Raw genomic sequence first — 16551 nt, 5'->3', positions numbered from 1 at the left:
AAGGGAGATGTTTGATACCCGGTTTGGGGAGATGTTTGATACCCGGTTAAGGGAGATGTTTGATACCCGGTTAAGGGAGATGTTTGATACCCGGTTTGGGGAGATGTTTGATACCCGGTTAAGGGAGATGTTTGATACCCGGTTAGGGGAGATGTTTGATACCCGGTTAAGGGAGATGTTTGATACCCGGTTTGGGGAGATGTTTGATACCCGGTTAAGGGAGATGTTTGATACCCGGTTAGGGGAGATGTTTGATATCCGGTTAAGGGAGATGTTTGATATCCGGTTAGGGGAGATGTTTGATACCCGGTTAGGGGAGATGTTTGATATCCGGTTAGGGGAGATGTTTGATACCCTGTTAGGGGAGATGTTTGATACCCGGTTTGGGGAGATGTTTGATACCCGGTTTGGGGAGACGTTGGATATCCGGTTAGGGGAGATGTTTGATACCCGGTTTGGGGAGATGTTTGATACCCAGTTAAGGGAGATGTTTGATACCCGGTTAAGGGAGATGTTTGATACCCGGTTTGGGGAGATGTTTGATACCCGGTTAAGGGAGATGTTTGATACCCGGTTAGGGGAGATGTTTGATAACCGTTTTGGGGAGATGTTTGATACCCGGTTAAGGGAGATGTTTGATACCCGGTTAAGGGAGATGTTTGATACCCGGTTTGGGGAGATGTTTGATACCCGGTTAAGGGAGATGTTTGATACCCGGTTAGGGGAGATGTTTGATACCCGGTTTGGGGAGATGTTTGATACCCGGTTTGGGGAGATGTTTGATACCCGTTTAGGGGAGGTTTGATACCCGGTTAGGGGAGATATTAGATATCTGTTTAGTGGTGAAGTTTGATACCTGTTAGGGGAGATATTAGATATCTGTTTAGGGGAGATGTTTGATACCCGGTTAGGGGAAATGTTTGATATCCGGTTTGGAGAGATGTTTGATATCCGGTTAGGGGAGAAGTTTGATACCCGGTTTGGGGAGAAGTTTGATACCCGGTTAGGGGAGAAGTTTGATACCCCGTTAGGGGAGAAGTTTGATACCCGGTTAGGGGAGAAGTTTGATACCCCCTTAGGGGAGAAGTTTGATACCCGGTTAGGGGAGATGTTTGATATCTGGACTAACGGACGGGTTCAAAACCCATCATGGGAATATGACACCAGTTTATGAAAAGAGATAGATTGCTTGCAATGGGAATAGATTCTCTGACATGGTCCAGTGACAGTGGTTTAGCCTCACTGGGGGTATGTTGAGCTGCCCCTAGTTTCAATCCTGGCCTCATCTGCAGACTATGTTCATTCTGCTCATGGTCACGTCTGCTTTTCCAACGGGCTCTGTTTCCTCTCACAACCCAAAGGCACGCAGGTTGGTCAGTTTATGTTACTGTAAAGTGCCCCCAGAATGTCAATGAGTGGTAGAATCTGGGGGGAGTTGAGGAATGTGGGGAGGATAAAATGGGAGCATTGCAGGGCTGTGTAAATGTAAGCGGGAGCTCCAGTCAGAGGGTTGAATGGTTGTTTCCACACTATTTGCCTTCATGACTCTGCACAATATTTAGCTGGTGGAGTTTTCTGTTCCTGCATTTCTGGATTTTAGATATGTAATTTGACAATTTAAGGATGAAGGAAGCATATGGTGATGTGAACCTGGCATTATTGGTGTACATATTGCTTCAGGTAATGGTCATTTCGTACCTGTTTTCTCCCATCCATTTCACACCCCACTGTTGTGACACAACTTCCACTGCTCACTTCAGTTGTGTTCTTCTACAGATAATAAGTTTGCACATTGCTCATTTTGTTCTACATTGGAGGACCATTTTCACCTCCGCACTCCCAAAATATCATCCATTAGTTTGAACCATGCCTAGGGAAGTCAGGTTTTAATCCTGTTCATTCTTGCAGTCAAGGTATTGTGGGTCCCAACCAACATTCCCTCTGATTTTTTTGACAGCTGTGCTCTGAGCAGGAAATGTTTACACAGCCTGAAAACTGCGCGGCACTTTAATAAAACATTGTACAAAAAAAAAATTCTGGCTGCACGGAAACACAGGCTATGTGCGTTGGAGCATTTCAGTTACTGCGCGGCCCTGCACCTGCACAGTTTAGAGGAAACAGTAGTGCTGTAGCAGATGGTTGTATCCAGAGGTGCCTCTTTAATCCCTCAAGCCTTGCTCCATTACTCAAAGAGCCAATCTCCCACGGTCCCCACAATAAAGCAATCTGTGATGTTATATCTGGCATCTATCTGACGCTGAGCCAGAGAGATTACAATAGTGACACTTCAGCCTTAATGAGCGGCCACTGATAGTCCTCAACAAGGCCTTCAGTTTGAATCACTGAGGTCAGCCAGTATCAGCCCAGCCCATCTCCAGCTGACCTCATCTCCTTTCCCCTTTTTAGCTCCCAACTACCTTCTCACATTCTGTCCTTTGCCAGCTTGAGGCCATCTAAAACTCTGCATCCCTAATTCAATTACAAGTAGTTCTGTTATAACACATTAGTTATGTTCCTAAGAAACTCTGTCATAGACTCATTGACAGAAACCGGCCCTTCAGCCCATCTACTCCATATAACCATATAACAATTGCAGCATGGAAACAGGCCATCTCAGCCCTTCTAGTCCATGCCGAATGCTTACTCTCACCTAATCCCAACGACCCGCACTCAGCCCATAACCCTACATTCCTTTCCTGTCCATAGGCCTATCCAATTTTGCTTTAAATGACAATACCGAACCTGCCTCTACCACTTCTACTGGAAGCTCATTCCACACAGCTACCACTCTCTGAGTAAAGAATCTCCCCCTCATGTTACCCTTAAACTTTTGGTCCTTAAGTCTCAACTCATGTCCTCTTGTTTGAATCTCCCCTACTCTCAATAGAAAAAGCCTATCCACGTCAACTCTATCTATCCCCCTCATAATTTTAAATACCTCTATCAAGTCCCCCCTCAACCTTCTACGCTCCAAAGAATAAAGACCTAACTTGTTCAATCTTTCCCTGTAACTTAGGTGCTGAAACCCAGGTAACATTCTAGTAAATCTTCTCTGTACTCTCTCTATTTTGTTGACATTTTTCCTATAATTCGGTGACCAGAACTGTACACAATACTCCAAATTCGGCCTTACCAATGCCTTGTACAATTTTAACATTACATCCCAACTCCTATACTCAATGTTCTGATTTATAAAGGCCAACATACCAAAAGCTTTCTTCACCACCCTATCCACATGAGATTCCACCTTCAAGGAACTATGCACCATCATTCCTAGATCACTCTGTTCTACTGCATTCTTTAATGCCCTACCATTTACCATGTATGTCCTATTTGGATTAGTCCTGCCAAAATGTAGCACCTCACACTTATTGGCATTAAACTCCATCTGCCATCACTCAGCCCACTCTTCTAACTGGCCTAAATCTCTCTGCAAACTTTGAAAACCTACTTCATTATCCACAACACCACCTACCTTAGTATCACCTGCATACTTACTAATCCAATTTACCACCCCATCCTCCAGATCATTAATGTATATTACAAACAACATTGGACCCAGTACAGATTCCTGAGGCACACCACTAGTCACCGGCCTCCAACCTGACAAACAGTTATCCACCACTACTCTCTGGCAACTCCCATCCAGCCACTATTGAATCCATTTTATTACTTCAATATTAATACCTAACGATTGAACCTTCCTAACTAACCTTCCATGCGGAACCTTGTCAAAGGCCTTACTAAAGTCCATATAGACAACATCCACTGCTTTACCCTCGTCAACTTTCCTCGTAACCTCTTCAAAAAATTCAGTAAGATTTGTCAAACATGAATTTCCATGCACAAATCCATGCTGACTGTTCCTAATCAGACCCTGTCTATCCAGATAATTATATATACCATCTCTAAGAATACTTTCCATTAATTTACCCACCACTGATGTCAAACTGACAGGCCTATAATTGCTAGGTTTACTCTTTGAACCCTTTTTAAACAATGGAACCACATGAGCAATACGCTAATCCTCTGGAACCATCCCCATTTCTAATGACATTTGAAATATTTCTGTCAGAGCCCCTGCTATTTCTACACTAATCTCTCTCAAGGTCCTAGGGAATATCCTGTCAGGACCCAAAGATTTATCCACTTTTATATTCCTTAAAAGCACCAGTACTTCCTCCTCTTTAATCGTCATAGTTTACATAACTTCACTACTTGTTTCCCTTACCTTACACAATTCAATATCCTTCTCCTTAGTGAATACCGAAGAAAAGAAATTGTTCAAAATCTACCCCATCTCTTTCGGCTCCACACGTAGCTGTCCAGTCTGATTCTCGAAGGGACCAATCACTGGACCAGAAGTGCTCCCCAACACATACCTCCGTCACCTGACCTATTTCATTCCCTAACAGAAAATCCAACACTGCCCCTTCTCTAGTCGGTACCTCTATGTATTGCTGCAAAAAATTATCCTGCACACATTTTACAAACTCCAAACCATCCACCCCTTTTACAGTATGGGCTTCCCAGTCTATGTGTGGAAAATTAAAATCTCCCACAATCACAACCCTGTGCTTACTACAAATATCTGCTATCTCCTTTCAAATTTGCTCCTCCAATTCGATGGTCTATAATACACCCCTATGTGTTACTACATTTTTCCCATTCCTCAATTCCGTCCAAATAGTCTCCCTAGACGAGCCCTGTAATCTATTCTGCCAGAGTACTGCTGTAATATTTTCTCTGACAAGCAACACAACACCTCCCCCTCTTGTCCCTCCAATTCTATCACACCTGAAGCAACGAAATCTAGGAATATTTAGTTGCCAATCACACCCCTCCTGCAACCATGTTTCACTAATAGCTACATCATCATATTTCCAGGTATCAACCCATGCTCTAAGCTCATCCACCTTTCTTACACTGCTCCTTGCATTAAAATAAATGCATTTAAGAAATTCTCACCTCTTCTTCTCTGTTTATCTCTAACAGTACAAAGAACTTTACTGTCTTCTTTTTCTTCCTTCTCCCATACATCCATTCCTACACTCTGGTTCCCCTTCCCACCCCCGTATCTAGTTTAAATCCACTGGAGCCTCTCTAACAAACCTACTTGCAAGAATGTTTGTGCCCCTCCAGTTCAGACGTAAACCATCCCACTGGAGCAGGCCCCACCTTCCCCGGAAAACTGCCCAATTATCTATAAATCTGAAGCCCTCCATCCTGCACCATGTCTTCAGCCATGTGTTGATCTGCACTATCTTACTATTTCTAAACCCACCTGCACGTGGCACTGGTAGTATTCCTGAGATTGCTATCCTGGAGGTCCTGTCCTTTAACTTGGCACCTAGCTCCCTAAACTCACCTTTCAGGACCTCCTCACTCTTCCTACCCACGTCATTGGTCCCTACATGGACCACGACATCTGGCTGCTCACCCTCCCTCTTGAGAATACTGAGAACTCAATCCGAGATATCGCGGACCCTGGCACCAGGGAGGCAACAGACCATCCGGGATTCTCGATCTCTTTCACAGAACCTCCTATCTGTCCCCCAACTATTGAATCCCTTATTACTACTGCTCTCCTCTTTTCCCTCCCTCCCTTCTGATCTGAGGGTCCAGTCTTGGTGCCAGAGACGCAACCACTGCAACTTGTCCCTGGTAGGTCATCCCCACCAACAGTATCCAAAACAATATACTTATTATTGATGGTAACGGCCACAGGGGTGCTCTGCTCTTCCGGTCTATTCCCCTTCCCTCTCCTGACAGTCACCCAACTACCTGTCTCCTGACTCCTAGGGGTGACTATCTCCCTGAAACTCCTGTCTATTTCTGCCTCTGCCTCCCGAATGATCCGAAGTTCATCCAGCTCCAGCTCCAGTTCCCTAACATGGTTTGTCAGGAGCTGCAGCTGGATGCACTTTTTGCAGGTGTAGTCATCAGGGACAGCTGTGCTCACCCTGACTTCCCACGTACTGCAAACGGAGCACTCAACTCCCCTAACTGCTGCCTCCATTACCTACTCCTAAGCTAATTAATTAAAGGAGCTTACCCGACCTTACCTCACCTGGAGTGAAGCTTGTACTCAGCCTCTGCTCGCTATTTAAATTCTCCTGCTGCCTCACTTTCACGCGCTTGCGCAGTTGTGCCCCGTTCAAACTTCGCCTCTGCCTGTTCTCGCTGAAGCCTGATTGAGCCAAAGTTATCCCACTCTGCCTCAGTCCACTCCGACAATGGCTGTTACGACGATGGCCGCTGTATATGGCGGTCTTTCTTTTTAAACCTTTGGCGTGCCATGTCACACGCCTGTGCAGTCTAGCATCTTTGCCATGATTAAAAAAAGTTTAAAAAAAGCTTCTCTCCGAGCTTTTTTTTAATCTCTTCCCTCTCCGCCTCTTGCTGAGATTTAAAATGCTGAACTCTTGGTCTACCTGGTCCCATCAACCCATACATGGACTATTGCCTTCTGTATTCCTCCCAATCATGTGCTTACACAAATTTATCTTAAAAGTTTAAACCAAACTTGCACGGTTTCTACATCAAAGGTGCTGAGCAAACACAATTATAATGATCAGGGACTGTTAAATTACAAGTTCATACTCTGTGCTAGACTGGGAAGAAACAATTACAGAGAGAGACTCTGGGCTTGCTGGCAATTCTTTTCCGACAAGATCATGTTAGGGCACCAGAATTTACACAGTGAGATAATTCCACTAACATGTCTCAATCATTTTTTCACACTTCAATAATTTATATAGTTAAGAGCTCTCAGTGCAAACTTATTAGGTGGGATTCATAGATCTTCGTTTCTCAGAGCATTAAATGTCAAGTATTTGAAGTCTTCAGCATGGCATAGTAGTGTAGTGGTTAGCACAATGCTTTACAGTACCAGCGACCCGGGTTCAATTCCTGCTGCCATCTATAAGAAGTTTCTATGCATGGTTTCCTCTGGGTGCTCCAGTCCTCATGCAGTCCAAAGACATACCAGCTGGTAGGTTAATTGGTCATTGTAAATTGTCCTGTGATGAGGCAAGGGTTAAATCAGGGGATTGCTTGGCAGCATGGCTCAAAGGGCCGAAAGGCCTGTTCCACACTGTATCAAGGGATGAAGTGAGGCACTGGAAGGTGATAGGTAGAAGAGGAAAAGGGACAAAGAAGAGGGAACCTGATAGGAGTGGAGAGTGGACTGTGAGAGAAAGGGAAGGAGGGGCACCAGGGGGAGGAGATAGGCAAGTGAGAAGGTAAGGGGTATGGAACGGAAAAGAGAGATGGGGGAGGGAGGAGAAATTAATAGAAGTTAGAGAAATCAATGTTTATGCCAAGAGGTTGGAGGCTACCCAGACAGAATATGAGCTGTTGTTTCTCCAACCAGAGAGTGGCCTCATTGGCCACGGATCGATATGTCGGATAGGGAATGGGAAGCAGAATTAAGCTGGGTAAGCACCGGAAAATCCTGCCTGTCGTGGCGGATGGAGTGAAGGTGGGACTGGTGGGATTTCCTGGCTGGAGAGTCCTTTACCAGCACAACAGTGAGTTCACCTCTTCAACAAGTGACATCACCACTGTTGCTGCCTCTGCAGTGTTACTCAATGAAAATCAATCCAATGGCATTCCTAGGCATTAAAATTGCTCTGCTCTGGACAGATTCAGACTGGCACTAGCAGGAGGTGAAATAAGGGGATGCTAGACTGCTCTCTATAAAATGTTCATCAGCCACAGAGCTAAGGTACTTCAGTAAAATCTGCTCATGTTTTTCAATTTAATAGTTTAAAAGGAAGCAATCCAGTCTTCATAGACCAGTGGACTTTACTGTAGGCACACAGAGAGTTTCCAATATCACAATTCAGTCATTGCGGCAACTGCACAGGAAGATTAAGACCATCATTGATAACTGGATGGAGCATTATAGAATGGAAACAGGTAGGTCACTGCCTAACAACTTGCCTACAGATCTGTATTTATACTCCAGTGTTTATGAACTGCTTCACCTAATCTTTGTGTTAGATCTACACTTTGATGAGTTATTGGTTATTTTATATCTCTCATTGGTGCTCAGATCTGCCCTAAAATCCCTGAAAGTTGCTTCACAGGTAGATAGGGTAGTTAAGAAAGCTTATGGTGTGTTAGCTTTCATAAGTCGAGGGATAGAGTTTAAGAGACGAGATATAATGAAGCAGCTCTATAAAACTCTAGTTAGGCCACACTTGGAGTACTGTGTCCAGTTCTGGTCGCCTCACCATAGGAAGGATGTGGAAGCATTGGAAAGGGTACAGAGAAGATTTACCAGGATGCTGCCTAGTTTAGAGAGTATGGATTATGATCAGAGATTAAGGGAGCTAGGGCTTTACTCTTTGGAGAGAAGGATGATGGGGAGACATGATAGAGGTTTACAAGATATTAAGAGGAATAGACAGAGTGGACAGCCAGCACCTCTTCCCCAGGGCACCATTGCTCAGTACAAGAGGACATGGCTTTAAGGTAAGGGGAGGGAAGTTCAAGGGGGATATTAGAGGAAGGTTTTTCACTCAGAGAGTGGTTGGTGCGTGGAATGCACTGCCGAAGTCTGTGGTGGAGGCAGATACACTAGTGAAGTTTAAGAGACTACTAGACAGGTATATGGAGGAATTTAAGGTGGGGGGTTATATGGGAGGCAGGGTTTGAGGGTCAGCACAACATTGTGGGCCAAAGGGCCTGTAATGTACTGTATTGTTCTATGTTCTATATAACCTTCATTGAGGTGCTCATGAATTCTTAGCAACTCGGCTCCTATTTTTATTTCTATTTAGATTTAGTTTTAGAGATACTGCTGGTTAACAAGCCTTTCGAGCCCAATGAGCACGTATGGCCATTTACGTATGTGACCACTAACCAACTCACCCACACATCTTTGGAACGTGGGAGTACACTGGAGCACCTGAGGACACCCACGTAGTCACAGGGAGAAAGCACAGCATCCTTACAGACAGAGGCAGAATTGCCCCTGGGTCGCTGATGCCCCAATAATGTTATGCTAACTGCTACATTACCATGCCGTCAAACAGAAAATGCTGGAAGCACGCAGCAGATCAGGCAGCATCTGAGGAAGAAAAACAGAGTAACTATTTAAGGTTACACACACAAAATGCTGCAGGACCTCAGCAGTCCAGGCAGCATCTATGGAAAAAAGTAAACAGTTGACGTTTCAGGCTGAAACCCTTCTTCAGGAGACGTCGGAGTTAAAAGGTGAGGGAGGGGAGGAAGATAGTTGAAAGCGGAACAGGAAGGGATGAAGTAAAGAGCTGGGGAGTTAATTGGTGGAAGAGATGCAGGGCTGGAGAAGGGGGAATGTGATAGGAGAGGGTAGAGGACCATGGAAGAAAGAAAAGGGGGGAGGAGCACCAGAGGGAGGTGTAAGGCAGGGAAGGAGATAAGCTGAGAGAGGGAAATGGAGGTGCTGAATGGTGAATGGTGAAAGAGCGGGAAGGCAATTAAGGGACAGTTGAGAAATCGAAGTTCATGCCATCAGGTTGGAGGCTACCCAGTTGGAATATAAGGTGTTGCTCCTCCAACATGAGTGTGGCCTCAATGTGACATTAGAGGAGGCCATGGATTGACATTGGAATAGGAATGGGATATGGAATTAAAACGGGTGACCACAGGGAGATCCCGCTTGTTCTGGTAGGTGCTTGGTGAAGCAGTCTCCCAATCTACGTCGGATCTCACTGATATTCTGGAGGCTCCACCAGGAGCACCAGACACAGTTATGAACCCAACAGACTCACAGATGAAGTGTCGCCTCACCTGGAAGGACGATTCAGGGCCCTGAATGGTAGTGAGGGAGGAAGTGTAGGGGCAGGTGTAGCACTTGTTCTGCTTGCCAGGGTAAGTGTCAGAAGGGAGATCAGTGGGGAGGGATGAATGGACAAGGGAGTTGTATAGGAAATGCTCCCTGGGGAAAGTGAAAAGTGGGGGAGAGGGAAAGATGTCCTTGGTGGTGGGATCCCATTGGAGATTGTGGAAGTTATGGAGAATTATGTGCTGGACGCGAAGGCTGGTGGGGTGGTAGGTGAGGACAAAAGGAACCCTATCCCTGGTAGGGTAGCAGGAAGATGGGGTGGGTTAGGGCTAGGGTGAACTATTTAAGGTTGCTAACCCTTTATCAAAACTGGGAAAGGGAGAAAACTAGTTATTTTTTGATAAGTTGGATATGCCAGCATTCCTGTGTCCTAGTATTCCAGTAGTATTTCAGTTCGCTTGTATGCCTCTTCTGATCAAAAGCCCTAACCTGCATTTCACAACCCCTACATGTCTCCTTGTTTTTCCTCTAACTTCCCTCAAAAATGCATCAATCAGCACATTACCCTGTCAGAGATAGTCCCATTGCCCTATCCATTCAATCTCTCACACATACTCTGACACACATACATATGAACACCCACACAAAATCACCCACTCACACACACACTCACTCAGTCACTCACACACACACAATCACTCACACACACACTCTCACACACTCACACACACAATCACTCACACACTCACACACAATCACTCACACACACTCGCACACACACGCAAAATCACTCATACACACAGTCTCACACACACACTCTCACAAACACACACACTATCACTCACAAACACTCTCATACACACAGGCAATCACTCACAAACACACTCTCACAGACACACACGCTTTCACATACTCACACAAGCACACTCACGCACACAATCACTCACACACACACTCACACACACACTCACAGACATGCGCTTACACACATTCTCACATACACACACAGAATCACTCACACACATACACTCACTCACCCACACACATGCAATCACACACAAACACTCACTCACACACACGCACACACACACTACCACTCAACTACACACACACACACTCACTCACACACACATGCACACACACAATCACTCACACACACACTCATACACACACACTCACTCACTCACTCGCACACTCACATGCAATCACACCCACAAACTCTCACACACACGTACACACATGCAATCACTCAACTACACACACACACACACACACACTCACTCACACACACACGCACTCTCACATATACACACACAATCACTCACAAGCACACTCACACACACACACTCACAGACACACGCGCACACACACACTCACATATACACACAGTCGCTCACAGACACACTCACACACGCAATCATTCATACACACAGTTTCACACAGACACACTCTCTCACAGACACACACTCTCACTCACACACACATGCACACACACAATCACTCACACACACACACTCACACACACACCCACTCTCACACACACAATCACTCACACACACACACTCACTCACTCACTCACACACACACACATGCAATCACACACACTGACACACACACTCACTCACTCACACACACACACACACACTCACTCACTCACACACACATGCAATCGCGCACACACACTCACACACACACATTCACTCACACACACTCACTCATACACACACGCACTCTCACACACACATTCTCACACACACTCACTCACACACACAATCACTTACGCACACACTCTCACACACACACTCACTCACACAATCACTCATACACACACACTCACACACACAATACTGCTGCCACAAAGCAACAAATCTCATAAAAATTATCAGTGATAATAAACCTAATTCTGATTACAACTAGTTTTTTTTCTCCCCTAGCTGTTCAGAAGAAGGAAGGATTTAGGGCCTGAAACATTAACTGATTCTCTTTCTACAAATACTGGCAGACCTACTGAGTATTTCTAGTCTTTTCTATTATTATTTCCTATTTCTAAAGGCATCCAATATTATATCAGTAACCCTAAAATGGTCCATTCCTGCAGTTTTAGTCTCCTTCCACTATTTCTGACATTTCTTCAGATGCCTGGCCATTATGTTCTGGAATCACTCCCCAAACCTTCCTGTAACCCTGCCCTCCTTCACTTCTCCTTGTATATTCCTACCACAATTTTATTTTATTATTGTTTCAACCAGGTTTGAAAAGCAAAGCTGTTGAGCCAGATTTACAGCTTCAAAAGAGCCTCCCGGCTTTGGATCCATTGAATATTCCTGCTGCCCCGAAGAGACGCTTTCCCGATTCAACCAGCTACGTTCGCTTCCTAACGATTCCCACTGTTGATAAGATCAAATGTGTTCCCCGCAGTTGCACCTTTACAAGGTAAGCCTGTGTCAAAGAATTCCAGATGTGCAAATTGTATAGAAAATGCAAAGAGTGATGCTGGTGCAATTTATCAAGCCCATAGGTTGTGTGAATTAATTGCAAAACGACCGTATGCCACTAGCTGTCCAGCTGTTAATGGAATGTACCAGCTGTAGGGAAAGCTGGAGAACTTCACTATCTACTCGGTATCATTTGTATTGATCATGCAGCAAGCTCTAACAGGCTTGATCTCCACCTTATCAATAACATTCCCTTTGCAAATCAAATAACTGCTAATGTTAGAATCTGATAAAAAAAAACAACTTGCTGGAAATGCTCAGCAGGTCAGAGAGAAGCAGTAAATATTTCATGTCAGTACCCTCAACAGGGCAGGCTGGCACTCACAGTATGCTCCATTGCCTCAACACAATTTAAAACAAGTTCACCTTGCCTGTTCCAATGAAGGGTCATTAATCTGATAGATTGGCTGTGTTTCTCTTTACAGATGCTGCTTGATCTTATTTTTATTTTTATTTCAAACTCACTGCATTTGCAGTTTTTTGATTTCCTTATTGTTTCCCTGCAACAACTATTGCACATTCAAAGTTCGATGTCTTTGCCCGAAATGTCATTTTCACAAAAATGTAACTAGCTTTGATTAAGTACTGCTGCCTGAACAAACTTTGCCTTTGAAAATAGGAAAAGTGAAAAAAGCATTACATCTTACAGAGACAAATGACAATTCAGTGGGTTATTATTATCAATGTACGGAGACGCAGTGAGATCGATTCACTGGGTTATTATTATCAATGTACGGAGACGCAGTGAGATCGATTCACTGGGTTATTATTATCAATGTGCGGAGATACAGTGAGATCGATTCACTGGGTTATTATTATCAATGTGCGGAGATACAGTGAGATCGATTCACTGGGTTATTGTCATCACGTGTACGGAGATACAGTGAGATCGATTCACTGGGTTATTGTCATCACGTGTACGGAGATACAGTGAGATCGATTCACTGGGTTATTATTATCAATGTACGGAGATACAGTGAGATTGATTCACTGGGTTATTATTATCAATGTACGGAGATACAGGGAGATCGATTCACTGGGTTATTATTATCACGTGTTCTGCATGCCATCCTTATGGGTTATTTCACCATATCGTTGCTTTCAGGCCGTGGGGCGGGGAGTGGATTACAGGGGCTGTTCCTTTGCTGTAATGTTCCATATTCTGTATTATGAACATTTCGTTCAATCTCCTCGAAAACCAAAATTAGATGGTAAATATACCTTCTTTTTATTGGATTGACTTCTTTTTGGTAAAACTGTTCTTTCTGCACTTTAGAGAGGGTGCAGAGGATATTTACTGGGATCTGCCTGGATTAGAGAGCATGTCTTATGAGGACAGGCTGAGCAGGCTGGGGCTGTTCTCCCTGGAGTGAAGGGGTATGAGAAGTGACAATAGCAGTGTACACTGTAAGAGGCATAAATTGAGTGGAAAACAGAGACTTTTTCCTCGGGCAGAAGTGGCCTAATAAGAGGGGGTATAATTTTAAGGTAATTGGAGGAAAGTGCAGGAGGGGATGGTGGTAGAGGCAGATACATTAGGGGCATTTAAGAAACTTAGATAGGCACATGTATGATGGAGAGCTATCTAGGAGACTCTCATCCAAAACTGCCTCACAGTCCTTTGTTCAAAATGTTCCCTGTATTATTTCAACATAATTCCAGGAATCAAAAGAATGAAGGAGCTATATTATTCTTACTGTATGTGAGATCATATATTACCCACCCAAGAAGGGAACATGAATGTTAAAGTATCTAATCATCCTGAATAATGTATAAGGGGTATGCATTTGATTTTTTTCTGCATCATTTTCAAAAATATATGAGGTTTGACTTTTCCACAAACGGTTCCATTGGTCCTTAATAAATACCTTTAATAACTGGCACTCTTTTCATTCTGAAACATGAAGATCAGGTGCAAAATTTAGCCACTACTTCAAAAATTTGTTCATTCAAGAGAGAAAATGATCAAATGATCAACTATTTTTGTTATAAAATGTTACGTTGCATTTTCCTGCTCTTTATTCACTGCAAACATTTCCTTATTAACATAATCACTGGCAAGGAGGGTGGGAGGGAGGAACAGGATTTGTTTTGTTGCTTGTTGTGTTCTGTGTTGTTCTGCCAAGTGCTGTGGGCATGCTGTGTTAGCTTCAGAAAGTGCGGCCACACTTGCAGGCTGCCCCCAGCACATCTTTAGGTTGTGTTGTTATTACATTTCAATGTATGTTTCAATGTACATGTGATAAATAAATGTGAATCTGCTTTTTCCAGCAATTGGCCTCTCCTCATCTCCAGAGAAGACAGCTTTGCTGTGTTGTTGGCGAGCAGGCGTGGCTCCTTTAACGGAACTACAGTCAAACATAGGTAAGTCACTCAGTGCACCAGTAACCTGAAAGAACTGTCGGTTAACGGTGCAGCCTGGTGGTACAGGTTGAAACACTTTAGCCTGGCATGACTGCTGTCAGTGCCAGAACACAGAACAACTTCCTTTAGGCAGGAGAACTGTTCTTTCCAATTATTGACACGTAAGGGTTCTGAAGTCTTTCTAAATCAGAAGCTGTATTGCCTGAGATTGCATAAGTTACACTGATAGGTTAATTAGCTACAAGTTAGTATAGATCTTAGTTAGATCTTAGCTAGAATTAGCTAATTAAAATAGATCCATAATGCAGACTCAAAGCATGCCGGGTTACAGGATGTTGGACTAGAGAGTTCCAACCTGTAATATTACTTAATGCAGAAACTTTTAAACTTGTTCTGAGATTATTTTAAATATAAATCATATTTTCATTTTCATACATGTCAAGCTTCAGAATGTGTTTAAAGTGAGCTTTAAGAAACTACATCTGAAATATGTACGGATTTGACCCAGTGTTTCTTGTACTTGATGAATGTTACTAGGGATCCACTGGCTTCCAGATTGTTCTAAGATTATTTGTATGATCTCTCAGGTAGGAGATGCCCCTTGAGGTAATGGGTGATGAAAACAGACCACTCACCCCTCATTGGGGACTCTTAGCTCAAAGAAAGGAGCGGGGGTGGGAAGAATATCTCCCAAGTACTTCTCCCATGCATTTGTTACATTAAATGCAGGTGTGCAGAGGATGGGGGGAGCCCTTGTTGCACAATTCTATTAGGCCCGCAGCCACTATCGCAATGCACGAGGCTTTGCCTCAACTAAAGCATCACAATGGCCTTTGCCTACGAACAGTCCATCACAGGCAAAGCCCTCCCCACCACTGAGCACACTTACAAGGAGTGCTACCCTACCACAGGAAAGCAGCATCCATCACCATGGCCCCCACCATCCAGGCCATGCTGTCTTCTCACTACTATCATTAGGCAGGAGACTTAGGTCCCACGCTAACAGGTTCAGGAATGGTTATTACCATCAGACTCCTGAACCGGCATAAACTCTGAACTGAGTCCATAACCTACAGACTCACTTTCAAGGACTCGACAACTCAACTTCTCGGAATTATTTATTAATTTTTAATTTGCACAGTTTGCCTTCTTTTGCACAGTGATTATTTGTCTATGTATAGCGTTTCATAAACTCTATTTGTTTGGAATTCTCTTGTAGCTCGGGTTGAGGTGTGTGATGTTGGGGAGTTTGCCGAGCTTGGCAATCAGCTTGCAGACGTTTCCTCACCAGTCGAGGTGACATGTTCAGTGTGTAGTTGTTGGTGTTTCTCTCTGTTTCTCTAAGATGGTGGTGAATATTGGTAGCTCGGGTTGAGGTGTGTGATGTTGGGGAGTTTGCCGAGCTTGGCAATCAGCTTGCAGACGTTTCCTCACCAGTCGAGGTGACATCCTCGGTGCACAGTGTTTCTGTCTGGGAGTGCTCGTGTTCACTTGCCTTGGTCCTGATTGGTTACCCCTTCAGTTGACCTTTGAATTCTATTGGCTCACGTTTCTTTGGCTGTTAGGGATTCGTAGATGGTGTCTACAGTATTTTGATATGCTTGTTTACAGAGTTATCAGAAGAAACCATGCCTCTAGCCACTCTCGTGCCTGGTTTGTGTTTGCCTCTGCGATGTCTCGGTTAAAGTGGTGTCCTTCTTGGTCTCTATGGTTCTCTTCTGATATTTCCAAAAACGAAAATATCAAAATAGACGTTGCCTACAAACTCCTAAGAGCCAAAGAAACGTGAGCCAATAGAATTCAAAGGAGTTGTATATATATAATATGTAATATATATTGCAACTATAACATAGATACCAATAGCATCGTAAATTCTAAATTTAGGTCCATAGATTTAATCTCTGTGGAGAGGTT

General features: G+C 44.0%; 1 protein-coding gene across 3 annotated transcripts in view; it reads left to right on the top strand.

Moving 5' to 3' along the window:
- The window catches only part of LOC132403930 (uncharacterized), a 226121-nt gene that overhangs the window by 163342 nt on the left and 46228 nt on the right, over positions 1 to 16551 (top strand). For all 3 annotated transcript variants that reach the window (XM_059987772.1, XM_059987774.1, XM_059987773.1), the window contains 3 exons: positions 7770 to 7923; positions 12028 to 12211; positions 14545 to 14637. In XM_059987772.1, coding sequence (XP_059843755.1) covers positions 7770 to 7923; positions 12028 to 12211; positions 14545 to 14637 — 431 coding nt within the window. The remainder of the gene's footprint in view (positions 1 to 7769; positions 7924 to 12027; positions 12212 to 14544; positions 14638 to 16551) is intronic.

This window comes from Hypanus sabinus, chromosome 13, assembly GCF_030144855.1.
Source record: "Hypanus sabinus isolate sHypSab1 chromosome 13, sHypSab1.hap1, whole genome shotgun sequence".
Taxonomy (NCBI): Eukaryota; Metazoa; Chordata; class Chondrichthyes; order Myliobatiformes; family Dasyatidae; genus Hypanus; species Hypanus sabinus.
Note: the sequence above shows the minus strand (reverse complement) of the source record. Positions and strands in the feature narration are given on the sequence as shown.